At 49.1% G+C, this 14,559-nt stretch overlaps 2 protein-coding genes across 2 annotated transcripts; both read right to left on the minus strand.

The window, feature by feature from the left end:
* Positions 1-246: 246 nt before the first annotated feature.
* lcbA (serine C-palmitoyltransferase subunit lcbA) lies at positions 247-1,959 on the minus strand (the record flags this gene model as incomplete). Its single annotated transcript, XM_057061803.1, has 4 exons — positions 247-429; positions 487-978; positions 1,036-1,546; positions 1,631-1,959. 4 exons carry the CDS (start codon positions 1,957-1,959, stop codon positions 247-249), a joined length of 1,515 nt encoding a protein of 504 aa, XP_056925765.1.
* Positions 1,960-2,486: 527 nt separating this feature from the next.
* On the minus strand, positions 2,487-8,426 carry N7503_002257 (1,3-beta-glucan synthase; the record flags this gene model as incomplete). Its single annotated transcript, XM_057061804.1, has 3 exons — positions 2,487-2,853; positions 2,903-8,209; positions 8,266-8,426. The coding sequence occupies 3 exons, from the start codon at positions 8,424-8,426 to the stop codon at positions 2,487-2,489; spliced, it is 5,835 nt and encodes a 1,944-aa protein (XP_056925766.1).
* Between the last annotated feature and the right edge of the window lie 6,133 nt (positions 8,427-14,559).

The raw sequence follows: 14,559 nt of genomic DNA on the forward strand, positions 1-14,559 counted from the left end.
GCACCGGTAAAATGTGATACTACCCCGCTGGAAAGAAGAAAAGCGAGGGATGGGGGGCAGTGCTGTACAAGGTAGCGATAGCAAGATGCATATGAACAAACAACTTAACAATACAGACGAGAAAAGGAGGCATTAGGGCGTAGGATGTATAGGGTAAAACCAGAGGATGCCAGAAGTCATTGGGGGCATGAGCGGTCATTGATGGCGGCGACAGCCATCTTTTCAAGAGAAGTGCAAAAGAATAATCTACTTCTTCTTGCTCATCACCTTTGTGATGGCGTGCCGGATGATAGTACCAGCCTTCTCAATCTCCTTCTTGGTGAGGCCGGTTGTGACGCAAACCTTGAGCGCAGCGGGAACGATTTGCTTGGGCTCAAAGTTATCCTCGAGAGTCTTGAGACGGGTAATCAGGACACCGTTGGCGAGGCACTGTGAAAGAGATTAGCATTGTTTCTATTGCGAAGGAAAGCGGCCTATTGTACGTACCTCATCGACGGCATCTTGGAGCAGGAACTGCTGATCGTTGTAAGAAAGCTTCTTGGAAGCGACAACCTCAGGCTTGATGACCAAAATGAGGACAGGGTTCTCAACGGAACTAGAACAGTAGACCCAGTCACTACGGGGGTCAAGTTGAGCCCGCATTGCTTTTGTGAGCTCGCGAAGCTGCGATACTGTCTCGGGGCTGTTCTGGAGCAGATTAATAGTCTCACTGGCAGTGGTAGAGAGAAGAGCCGGGAGCGCTGCAGAGAAAGTGTACGCCGAAGCGGAAATACGCTGGTGGTGGACGATCTCCTCTGATCCAGCACAGAAGCCTCCACCTCCCACGAGACAACCCGCAAGCGATCCCACGATCATGTCAACCTCTGCAGCGTCAACGTTCTGGTGCTCAGTAACACCGCGACCAGTACGACCGAGGACTCCAAAAGACCATGTCTCATCCAAAATAAGACGGAACTTGTACTTGAGCCTCAACTCAATCTGCAGGTAGGGTTAGCGGAATGACTTAGCTACTTCCCCAAATGTACCATCACTTACAATCTTGGGAAGGTTCACGATGTCACCATAAGACTCGAACATGCCCTCGGTGATAATGAACCGCCGAGTCAGCGGTTTCCGGGCCTGCTCCTTCGTCACCTTGGCGAGAACCCGCTCCAAGTCCTCCATATCATTGTGTTCGTACCACCGGACAATGCTCCGCGAGATCTGGATACCCTTCCGGATAGCAAAGCTGACACCCTTGTCCGCCACGATAATGTCACCACGCTTCGAAAACGCAGGAATAACACTGGAAATAGTCGAAAACGCCTGAGAGTACATGATGCAGGCCGCAGTGCCAAGGAAAGATGCAATATCGGCCTCGGTCTTCAGGTGCACATCTTGGGTGCCGTAAAATCCACGAGGACCACAGGGGCCAACACCATAGTTCCGAAGAGTCAGAATCGCCTTCTCCTTAAGGGTCTCGTTGGTATTAAAGTTGTAGAAGTTGTATGAGCTGAGATTGGTAACGGTGCGACCATTGGCGAGCTTGGACTTGGGACCGACAGGACTAAGAACCCCGAAGCAGGTATTCGTCAGCAGAAGTTCAACACCCACAGGGTCTCATCTGGGACGAAGAATAGTTAAGACTTACCCCACAATCACAGTGCGCCTGGCAACCTCCATCTCCTCCAGAGGTGTTGGCTCTCCAACCAGTGGCTCAGGAGTCCACTCGTCCACCAGGTCGTCGATCTCATCCTCCGAGAGTGACACCACACCGGGCTTGGTCGAATACTTTGGGGCCAACAGATAACGCACAGCGAACAGAAAGAGGAACAACTCTACCGCGGACCTAATTGGATCATCTTGGTAGCTTGATTTGACGTAGCGCAGGAAAATAGCTGAGCCGGGTATTTGATGGAAAAGGGTCGTAAGTTCGTGTAGGTACTCTGAGAGGAGACGTTGCGTCTCTGCGAGATCCATGTTGGGTAACTCAGTGGCGCTAGTGTCGCTGAGAGCACCAGCAAGATCTGTTCCAGTAAAAAGGGATTGGGTAGGGAGCGGCGAAGGATGATGGATTCAGGGACATTCAGAATACAAGATGCGTCCGGGGGACGCGGTCCGGCTGGATCGGGGTCATCACGTGATTAACTTAGCTTACAAGGAGGAGCAAATTTCCCAATTGACAGGAAGGACCCACAGTATTTTATATTATTTTACAAACATATGATATATAATAAAATGAAGCCAATGCAGATTGTATTCCGTTATGTTTATGGTGAGAAAAAGAAAAGGAAAGAAAAACAAGCAATGAGAACGGCGAAGAATGAAGGTAAACCCCCCAGGGCTATGACGGAATCACTCAAATTACACCGAGTCATTCCACGGAAGCCATTAAGATCAACAAGGACGCCGGTGGTTTAGAAAGAATGCAGCGAATCGCAGGGGAAAGATGGAAAAAGACAAAACTTTGTACAAGCCATTTTCATACAAGATGGGGCCAATCCCCCTCAAATCATCCTCCGAACGTAGGTAGCAGAATCACCAGTAGTAGCGGGTTGAGCGTCGGTGGAAACAGGCTTGTAGCCATCCGGCAAGTTGCTACCGGTATAGTAGGAGACGGTATCGTTCAATCCCTTGTCCATGGGCTGCAGAAGGTATAACATCTGGCTGTTCTTACCGTTGACACCGATTGCGCTCCAGAGCGAAGTGAGCATAGGCTTGGAGATGCTAGACATGTTGTGAAGGATAATTGGCGCCACGAGGAGGACAATGAAAAGAACAAGCATGGCGAAGTAGAGAATGGCGAAACGAACCACACGTCTCTTACGCAGCTTGGACTGCTTCAAGGAATAGATAGGAGGGCGGATTTGACGACTGTGGATGTTAGTGGTTACATGTTAATCGAGGACATTGGTGAACATACCTGGGACGAAGCCAGAATAGGGTGACGGAGTGGAACTTGTCCGCGTATGGGACGGCAAGGATAGGCAGCATGAAGAACAGGATGATGTGGCCAAGAACAAAATCGGCGGCGAAGTAGCCGAGCTCAGTAATCTTACACAGGAACTCACGTCCGGGTTGAGACATGGAGTGCCATCCCATGTTGTACCATTTACCAGTCCACCAAGCGATGTTGGACTGATCGTGCTTGAACTCACGAGTGAGACAAAGTGAAATGATCAGCTTGTAGATGAAGCGCTGGATAGCCATCATGGCAACGAGACCGGACGCGGTTCTGGCCCAGTTGAAGGATTCCAAAACGAACAAGACCTCGAAGAAGATAATGAGCACGATGACGGCAATGGCATGGGCAATAGCCGCCAAAACAGAACCAAACTTCTTGCAGCACATGCTGAACAGGGGACCCATACAACAAGCCATGCCGAAGAACATGCCAGCAACACCAGCGTTGATGCCAACAGGCGCCAAGGCACACAGGACAATACGGAGGACGGCGTTGGGAGCATAAAGATCGCTGTTGCTGTACATGGTCCGGGAGTTGATGAACAGGTAGGGGACAAGGGTAACAGCGACGACGACCAGTGGGGCGATAATCTCACTGAAGAAAATGTTCGTGAAACGAGCCCGGGGAATGTCGCCGGAGTTCTTCTCAGAGGGAACACCGAGAACCTTGCGCTTGTAACCGGTAAGCCTGGTGCGAGACAGACGGCAGAAACCAATCCAAGACGAGGCGTGCGATCGGGAGTTACCTCGCGAGAGCCAACGAAGGTAATCGCGGTAATCGATGAAGAAGTCGTTCCATGCAAATTGGTGAGGGTTGAAGAGGAAGGGCGAGATGATCAAAGCCAGCAGGGAAACCCAGAACCAAAGCAGAGCCGGTGTCCAGACAGTTGATGTGGAGAAAAGCAACATCATGAGTAGACGAGCTCCGGCATAAATGGAAGGACCAGCGAATCGCGAGTACAGCACACCGAAAGGAATACGAGCCGTAGCGAAACCACGACCTGTACCAATGTACCGGGCACCACCGAACGACAAGTTCTGGTGCACAGCCTGGGCGTAAATCTGACACACGAACACCTCGAACATGAATGAGAAGGATCCAAAGTGCTTCGCCAGACGAGTGGCCATGCGCCAAACACCACGCTCAGTCAATTCTTGCACGGCGAGGGGAACCAAGGAGATGAAGAACACGATGAAAATGGAGATAACACAACGGTTGACCCAGTTGACGATCGGGTGAAGATCAGCACAGTAGGTAGGCAACAGAGGGTCAGTGACTGGCAGATCGGAGTTGTAACGGCAAATGATGGTCTCGTGCTTCAAGGCACCCAGGTTGATCAAAACGATCATGAACATTTGCACAGACAGCATGATGAACATGTTGTTGATGTGGAAACCAGGGTGAGCATAGTAGAATGAAAGGAAGCGATCGAGAGGCAGTTGGGTTCCAAGGTAGTAGTACTCTCGGGACAACATCTGTTCACCCATACCAGTACCAATTTTCGTAGTGAAATTCAAAACGGAACCGAAACCCAAATCACGACCCTTACCACACTGGTAGTACTCGCAGTGCTTAATACGACCACCACGCAAGAGAGCGGTCATACCGGCGTAAATATCCTCGTTCAAGTGCAGACCCTTCTGAGCCTTCGAGACACCACCGCGAGTTGTCATGAAAGTAGCGTTGAGGAAATCGGGGTGACCGTAATGGAGTTTACCACCAATCTGAGCCAGAGTACGAGCAAACAGGGTACCGAACGTTTGTTCCTTGGAGGCAGCAATATCACCCAGAATACCAATGTTCTCGGAGAAAATGTATTCACGAGCTCCAAGAATGGCAACAGGGGTTGTTTCAGGTGAGGGGATACCAGGGGTGTAGGGCGAGACGTTGTCCGTGGTCAGCTCCTCGAACTCGGCCAAAACGCTGCGAATCTTCAAGCACTCTTCCAGGTAGTTATCCTGGTTAGCGTCAATCAATTGAATGTATTCACCGCGGTAGAAGATGATGGCGTGGTTTTGGTTGTCAGACTTTCCGTCACCAAGAATCGGGTTACCAGAGAGCTGAATTCTGAACTTGGGCTTGCGCATGCCGTTCTCGAGGATTTCACAGTGGCCATCAATCAAGGCGGAGTACAGGCGGGGCTCCTCATCCTCGGTGGCTGGGGGCTCCTCATCAAGGTAGGCAATCTGGAGGTCGGGGTAGGCACGCAGAAGGAACTCGGTGTTCTCACGCTCATCCTTGGTCATCTTCGCGTAACGTTGCATAGAAACACAGATACGGAACTTGCGACGAGCCATACGCTCCAACTCACGCTCCAGCTTCTCCGAGTTACCACCGAACATCTGAACGACTTCGGGGTTCTCGACACGGTAGAGCAGCTTGATAGCACGACTGTAGTTCATGAAACCAGAGATAGTTCTGTAGAGAGTCTGGGAACGGAGAGAAGCCCAGATACGAGTTCGGAGAGTGTACTCGGGTGCCGCAGACTTGAAACCAATGCAGTAGAAAGGCAGATCATCGATCTTGCTCTTCTGAGCATCCTTCTCACCCTTCTCGTTGACATCGCCATTGAACTGAGAGGTCTCGTCGGCCAGGATCTTAGTGTCTTTGACAAAGCAGTCCCACTCATGAGGGTGCAGTTGCTTGAGGTATTCCAGGAGAGTGACACGGGAGTAAGGCTCATCCTCACGAATAATTTCTCTGAGGGACAGAAGAATCTTCTCACTGTAGTGGGGGATGAGGACACTGAAGGTGGGCATGTTGTCGACGGGCAATGGCTCGGGCATCGGAGTAGACAAGGATTGGGCGAAGAAGGAGATACGGCGTTCAGCCTCACTGCCAGCCGGGAAGAACTCTGTCTTGAAGGATTGATCTTCCTGGGACACGAAGAAGGTAGGGGCGCGAAGAGTCCGCTTGCCTTCCTGCTCTGAGGGAACCTGGTGGTAAAGCAGCTTCTGGACGTGGTCAATGGCCAAGAGATGTTCACGGTACATGGAAATAATAATAGCGTTCCACACTTGCGAGATCAGAACCTTGGGCTTGTACTTGATCTCCATATCTGTGGTGGCAAGCACCTTGGAGTAGATACGCTTGGGCAGACGGGAGAAGATGTTTCGCCAAGGCGACCAGATAGACACACCAAGGTAGAACGATCGGGCCACTGAGAAGATAGTGTTACAAATAATGTACCACAAGTAACTGTCCAGGAAGAAAAGTGTCAAATCCATGAAGAACATGAGACCCAGCAAGATCTGGGGCTGCTTGTGACACAGAGCGTTGCCGATCCAGTAGACACCTGTGCACTCCCAAATTGACATGGGAGACAAGATGCGAATCGGGTCCTTCAGCGAAAGGGTCAAGAAGAAGTAAGACTCAGCCAGTTTGGCACCGAAGACACAAACCCAGAGACCGTAGGACATCCACATATCGTTTCCATACAGACGAGGGAAACTGGCGGTGAATGTCTGACTGGCCACATACTTGCGACCGTTCTTGTTCATATAACTTCCGAACAGACCACCCAGGGGCTGGATGGCGAAGAAGGAAGCAGTGCAAAGCGCCATGACGAAGTGAACAATTCCAAGAGCAAGACCGACGGCGTGTGCGGCACTGCCGAACTTATCGAGGAAACCAAAGATGATGACACCAGGCACTAGATTGGCAATGAACACGCAAAGGAGCAACCAGAAACGCTTGCTCAGATGCTGAGCTCCCGCCCATCGACGTGGAACATAGACCCACTCGCAAATGGTAGCAAAGATCTGAATGAAGGCTGCAAGTGCACCACCGAAGCCGACCGCACCAAGGTACTTGGCTGCAGTAGGTTTGTTGTTCGCTTGCTGGGTGTAGTGATCGGTATAGAGAGTAGGAGCGTTGTAGGCAGTGAAGAACCAGAAAGCACACAAGTGAATAACCCAGATACGGTTGAAGTTGGTAACCATGTGGAACCAGGATCGGGTTTCCTTGTAAGTCTTGAAGAAAGCCTTGGTCCACACAACGTCCTTTAGCTTGGGCCATCGCTCAGCAGGAGGGCAGTCGACCAAACGGGTCTTGTCCTCAAAAGCAATGCGCTCAATACCCTCGGGGTACCAGAACAGTTGGTTCATGTCGTCGTAACCAATGATCTCATTGTGGTCACGCTCACGACGCACGTACTTGCCATCCAGAATTTCGTATCCCTGGTCACGGCAGTACTGGTAGAGGGGTGTGATGATCTCGTTCAGGTAGGTGAACTCCTCGACGGGCTCAACACGGTTTTGGCACTCGGGGGATGTGTAGTAGTCATCGGCACACTTGAAGATGAAACAAATGCACTCAGGCAAGAATCGAACCTGGTTGGCTTCACCCCAGATGAGAAGGTACAAAGCAATTTGACGGGCACGGTCATGCTGAGACATCCGGTTCATGCGAGACTTCCAGCGGTATTCGGCTGCTTCCAGACTGTTGTCGCCTTCAAGCGCTTCCAGAGTCTCCTCTTCGTTCTCCGGGTTTTGTTTCGCGGCCTTTTGGGCGGCCTTGCGAGCCTTGCGGGTCTTCCGATCCGCCTTGCCGAGCTTCATGTTGGCAAAACCAACAGAATCATCGAGGTCCAAGTGAGCCGCAAAGTACCAACGGCGGTAGTTGGCGTTGTGTCCACCGATGTAGTCGGCATGCAATGACAGCAAGGCCTGGTTCGGGGTCATACGAGAGGCACGCGAGTCGAGGAGAGTCATCATGTGGTCGTACATGTTACGCATGCTGTCTCTCTGGAAACCAAATTTGTTCACCAAATCCAAGAAAATGTCCTCCAATTCCTCCTTGGACAGAGGAATTTGAGCATCGGAAGTCCAAGCCGGATATGGCTCCCGCGAACGCTGGCCAGCCGGCAACGCGTTTCCGTATTCCATGCCATAGACAGGTGTGGATGCACCGGACGATCGGTTTCCGCCATAGGAAACCTGCGAAGACGGGGGCCGGTAGCCACCATATCCACTCTGACCACCGTATTGACTTCCCCCGTAGCTGTTGTAACGCTCGTCACCACGACCATAGTAGTCCATGTCCGCTGCACGGGCAGTCTCCGACCTCATGGTGAAGTCGCTGAATGTCTCGGAATCCTCCTCGGAGTCACCGCGACGGCCGCGAGCTTGGCCCTGGTCATAATATTGTTGGTCGCCGTAGTATTCATCGTGCTGGCCGCCTTCGTAATAAGACCCATGGGCAGCACCTGCGGCCTCATGACCACCGTCGGCATATCCTGCTGGGTGCTCACCGTCGTAGTATTCACTGCGTTATTGTCAGTTATTTCCAGTTTTCATATTCCCATGTCTGGAGTTGCATACCCTCCTGCTGCGGCTCTATCGTAGTATCCATCACCATATGTCTGGTTGTCGTAGTAGCCCTGGGCCTGCTCATGCCCATGCTCATCCTGATAATAGGCGTCACCATGACCTGCCTGGGCGTAACCATCATCATAATGGCCGCCTGCTTCGTAGCCCGCCATGATGGAAGGAGTCGCAATCGAACGCTTTTTTGATAGCACTGTACACAATGGATCAGCCCCAGGTCCTTGCTAATTCTTCGCCGCGACACGGAGATCCGCGATCCACCCAAATTATCTCACCTCAACGATGACCCATACACAGTATTACTATTGATGATAAACGGTTCTTCGAAATTATTGCCGCATCGACACGAAACGAATGGCGTAAACGTAAAGGCGTTGAAATGAATGCCGAGCCGGGATCGAAGTGAACCGAATGTCAAATTCGGGGTTGATGCTAACGAATGAAATTGGAACGGAAAGCCAAAATGGAGAAAAATGAAAACAATGGGAAGGAGCAAAACTTCCAACAAAATTTCCAAAACTCTACTCCAATCCTTCCTTCTGAACGAGTGTCACAAGGGAAGGTGAAAGTTGATGAGAACGAAAGGAAGGGGGGTTAGGGAAGGAAGGAAAAGATCCGGTTGCTGTTATTTTGGGATTTTGGGGGGGCTTGAGTTGGAAGTTTAATTTACGGTCACCGTACAGCACAGGTACACGTATGCCTGCTCGGAAAGTACCTGGTACCTGCATTCACTATGGCTTTTCCTTGAAATAGGGGAGTACCCACTACTCCACCCTATCATCTCTCCCTCAGGGGTTTTACGAGGCTGGGCTCACGATACCGTTGTTGTCCAACCTCATTTACCATACAAGATGTACACAAAAGTACTTGGAACATCTAATCCCAAGAAGAGCCAATCAGAGTATCCCAACCTCCCTGTCTGTATCCAATCACACTGTCTAGAAAGCACCGGATTCCAAGGGAATTGCGACGGCCCCTGAGACTTTCTCCACCTGTACCTTTACAGTATGTAAAGTGGTAACAAATAATGTGGTTGTGGTGGGTACTTTTCATCGGAAATACCATTAGAGCTGCTACACGTCCACAATAGGTCCTGATTTGCCTGTGCCTTGTTATTGTTACCACCCGGCATGCAGGGATAGCGTTGCACGAGGTTTTTGTTTTTCATTCCTCCCGTTTCTATGTCCCACTGGTATCATTCTAACTATAATGATCTGCTCTGTAGGTGAGAAAAAAAAAAATTAAAGATCAAGATCAGTTTTATCGGGGTGACAAAGACTCGGCCCATCCACTGGTCCAAGTTCCATGGCTTCCAAGCGACGGAACCCACAGACACGTACTATTCTTGTCAAAAATGACTTTTTTTCTTGCTTTGCTTTCCCCATGTAAACCTGGATTCATCCGTCTAAAGAAAACTCCATTGATCGTCGTAGTCGTTTACCGGACCAAACGATCCTCTCCAGGGACTGGGTATTTTTACGCTAGAAACTCAATTTGCTTCCATTCGCCACTCCGATACACACACGCGTCCCAAAATGTACAAAATTGCATGGTTTGACTTTTCCACCGTTGCGCTATCCCACACACAGTACAGTGTTGTCCTATAATAAGCCCTTATACGTACACGATACCCCACTAATGTCGGTAGTTCCAAAAACCTGTTTGATCATAACCTCTTTTCGAGCTATCTTGCATTGTCTTTTTTTAGGCAACTAATAGCATCTATACTAGTGGCGTGTTGACGTGTTAGGGGTTTTGGATAGGTATATACTGTATAGTGGGATATACATAAATAAACAGTAGCATTCCGCTGCACCTCTAATTGCCGACCGAAACATTTGGAACTATATATTATCCATGGATTGGTTCGATCAATTCCTGGGTCCATCTTTTGCTCTGCAATCAATCTGATTTCACATAAATTCAATGCAACCTGTATTTATGCTGAATTCCATGTATGAAACACCGTACACACTAATGGTAACGCCCGTATTGAAGCGTCGCAGTCGATCTCCACCGTTGGTTCCAGGCTTCTGCATCCTGTTCCACTCCAGGGCTGTTCAAGTGGGTCGCGCAATGCTTTTATTCTCTGATTTGGAGCCTCGGGGCCACCCCGGTCTAGCCGGACGGTCTGCGTACGCAACAGCCTGCGAATACACTGCACCTGTTGGACGAATATTCTCGATCGTCCCGATCATCTTGTCCGTCTCGGATAACCCATGTCACCAAGAGATCTGTAGCCCATATACTCTGTACACTAACCCTCATTACCCGCAGAAATACAGAACTTGCGACCGGAGCGTCACTGTCTGCCACATGTGCACTCGGAGCAGGATCGCGCAGGAACGATACATCCACTGCAAGAAGACGGGGCCATCCACTTTCATCTCCAGTCTGACTGTTGGCAACTCCTTCCCCCTGAACTGCTCCGTACTATCGGGGATTGCTCGAAATTCAATGTTTATGGAGTGCTCCGTCCCCGTCTCCCCATTTCCCCCCCGTTCTATCTATTCTTTTGGGCTGGGGGGGTTCACGGTGCCAAAAATAACCTGTCCAGCAAAAGGGTCTAGTCAACGATCGCTCATCAGTGGACTCATCTAGCGTTGCAAGTTTATTGTAATGACCCGCCTCCTTTTCCAAGACTGGCCACTCCCGATCCCCCTTGACCACTTTTGGCGTAGGTGTGGCTGATTTCCAGCTCTCGAACTGCCCTGTTTTTAAAATTGTTCATCCGTCCGTCGGGGTGGCTTGTCCGGCTGTCAGAGGCCGCTGCCGTAAATGGCGCTAATCTGTCCTCTTTTGGAAGGGGTTCACAGCAGTTGTTCGTCAGGTCTCTTTAATTGCCAACCCTGTTAAGGTATCCGAGCCCCTGAATGTAGAACATGGCTTATCCCTGAGATTTAAATTCGGTTTTGCCACTTAATATCTGATAAACACAAACGATTATTTCCAACTGTCAAGCGTCGTATTATTTGATTGGTAATCAGGGGGGCTGTGTGCCCCATACGCCCCTCACCTGGAGATTGACATGTTCAAAAGCCAATCGCTTTCAAGTCGATCGCCTCTTCCGACTACACATTGTACAGGGTACACATAATTATACATGTACCACATTACGAATATGATGTCGGGAGAGCAAATGTGTTCGCCACGAGCTCACATTTTCCCTGTGCTGGTCCTGATCGATTAGTAACCTCAGCTCATACAACGTACATCGTAATCTGCAGCGCTCGGAATTTAGATTCCTTCGATGCCCCTCCATAGTACACCACACAACCATCACACGGTGTCTCTTTTCATATTCAAGTTTGTCCACCACAAAGTATAGTAAATCAATCGTCGATAACATTGTACATCAAATGAATCATCTGCAATCTCTGCATCCTTACCTGTACCATGCATAAAGGATAGCATGTGTATCGATCACCGTAGACAAGACTGGTCCCCAGCCTCCGACGATGAGACCTAGAATGTAAGGGAGGGAGATCTGCGTGGATGCATGGCAAAGGAATGGCCGGATCACGGAGCCTTGTCGTTCCAGGGCCCGGGCACCCTTCCCGGTGCGCCTTTTCTAATAGGATCGGCAGGGTATCCATTCCACGGGGACCTGCATGACTGTTTGGCCCGGCATACTGCTTCTGGTAAGCAGCTTGTCTGCGGCGATATGCAGTGTCAGCCTCGCGTTTGGGTCCAGCCTTTTAGAGTTTTATGCTGGTTTGATGAGACGTGTTTGGGGGTTATCAATCTCCCCGGTCTCAGTCGCTTTCCTTTCGTGCCTTGACCAGATTTGGGCATTGCTTGGTTTGCGGTACGGTGTTAGCGCTGTGCTTGTTGACGTAGGAGGTGGTCTGTGCCCCCCTGTTTGCACGTCTATAGTTGTGGTGCCGTACCTGTCTTGTAGGCATATTCATTCGCATTTGCCTGCTTGGTACTCCGCAAAATCTTCAATGGGTCAGTCCCTGCGCTCGTTCTGTGAGTGGCCTCCGCCGCTGTAATTGTCAATTGTAATGTATTGTTTTACAATCTATACTGGATCTCACGTCGTAGCGAGTAGCGAGTAAGTAATATATGGGGGACGTATTGGGACTTGACATGTGAGGTCTGATGAAGCACGCTTGGCGCAGTACATATGGTACTGTGGTCCCATGGCGTTCCAATGTAGGTATAGGTGTAGTGCTATGTACCTGATGGTTCAAGGTTGACGGTGGGTTCTAGCAAGGGAGTTTGGTATCATATGGAGGTTTTCGGCGGAATAAATAATTTCAGTAAGCTTCATATATGAGCCGGGCGCGTGGTGGCCATGAATGTCCTAGGATATAGTGTTTTAATGGTTCGTGCTGAAGTTTAACTTTATGCCCAGGTTGACCTCCAAGATATATCACCCATGCCTCAGACCAACAATCCAATCCTGAAGAAGAAAATTGAACCAAATTAAGATATACAAATATAGACACATAGTACTACTATCTCTCAACTATCCATTGAATGTCTGAACTCAATGGAAAACAGATGATACGCGTGTAAGTGCTTAGGTGCCAACGTGGGCAAGGTTACACATTGCAGCTCTGAAACTTGGTTAGTGAGCGGCTATGACCACACCACGACGACATCTTTCCCAACAATCCGGAATATTAATGAGGGAAGAAGCTCTAAACTTGAAAAAGACCATAAGATAGTCAATTGACATAGTTGATAACTCGCTATAAAAGCCCTATTCCTGAATTTCCAAACTCACACCGTGATGATCACAAATTCCGATCATTGGCCCGCTAAATTAGTGGCCCCCACATAGTCACTTCACACAGAAACTGATTTATACGCTCATAAATCCAACTCCTCATATCAAGAACAGCCCGGGTGGTCTAGTGGTATGATTCGCGCTTAGGGCAGCAACTCCTAAGCACTCCTGCGCGAGGTCCCGTGTTCGATCCACGGCTCGGGCCTGTTATCTTTTTGTACAATTTTTTTTTTGCTCTGTTGGCGTCCTCCTTTTCGCTCCATGAATTGGCGTATTGTGATTTAAACTGTATGTTTTTCGTTTCCTTTCATTCTTTACTTTTTTTCTCTCTAGACCCCACCAACTTTTGGCCGCTCCAACAAATACTAATAGGAATTATACCCCGGTTCTTATGCAGTTCGGATCTATGATCAAGATGATCTGGACGATGTTGGAATCTATGCAGCGCTTTTTGTAGGCCAAGGTCCTCTTATGACTTCTTTTGCCCATGGTGTCACTCCATACTTGGGTATTTTTCACAAGGTCCAGATGATATATTGCAACACCAATTATGCGGGCATGTGCCAGACAGAAAGCACATAGGTCCCACGACACCTCATTTCTTGTCCTACAAGTCCCCGCACCTACAATTCCAGCGGCCTTAGCCAGATGACCATGCCCAGAAGGGCCCTTGCTACATAATAACACGAAAAAAAGATACTTTTCTCAAATCTATCGATAAGCATACAAGTTACTTATATATTCATTTAACGCTTGACGTGATACAAACTAAGAGCATCAATACCGCAGGATCGATCGTAACACTGGCCAGACCCATAGAAAAGCTGGTCTTCAAATGTGCCCGTCTCAGCATTGCCCATGATAGTGGCTTCATATATCATTCCGGGGCACAGCAGAGACTTTTCTATCACACCGGAATGGTTGGCGGTACGAGTTCGTTGACCCGTTTCACAGCATAAGTCGAAATAACACGAAATAAATCTCGAGTTCAAAGATACCTAAGAGCTTACCCACGGTTTTCCAGGCAGCACAACCTATAAAATAATGGCGTCTGGCTGGAAACATTAGAGGACAGAGCTGAAGTATTATGCAAGAAACTGCATTACTCGGCCAATACAGAATACATTTTGAGAACATATCTAGGCAGTCATGATGAATAGAGACACTCTACCTAACGGCTACGCTCAAGTCTGGTATTTATTTCAATATCAACGGCCGGTAAATCCCGGGTCGATTAAATAGGCAGGGGAATCCCTTCGATCTTCAAGAGCACTTGGTGGTTGGCATGTCCGAATTCTGTTCAAAATATTCTCCACATGCTCCGATTGAATGATTTACCTGACGAATACGTTATGGTTTCTACCGTGGACAAAAGAAGAGAAAACCACTAGCTAAGCAATAAATGCTTGCAGGATAATGGATACTTCTCCTCCAAATTGAAGGCCTGTTGATTTCAATACAAACAAAATCACAGTTCGAGCAACGTATTTCTTTTGCCACCTATGAATCTATCACTCAGAAATTGGAATACCTACTCCCTCAAGAAATAC

Source organism: Penicillium pulvis (genome assembly GCF_028828015.1).
Source record: "Penicillium pulvis strain IBT 33274 chromosome Unknown contig_12_segment0_segment0, whole genome shotgun sequence".
Lineage (NCBI taxonomy): Eukaryota > Fungi > Ascomycota > Eurotiomycetes > Eurotiales > Aspergillaceae > Penicillium > Penicillium pulvis.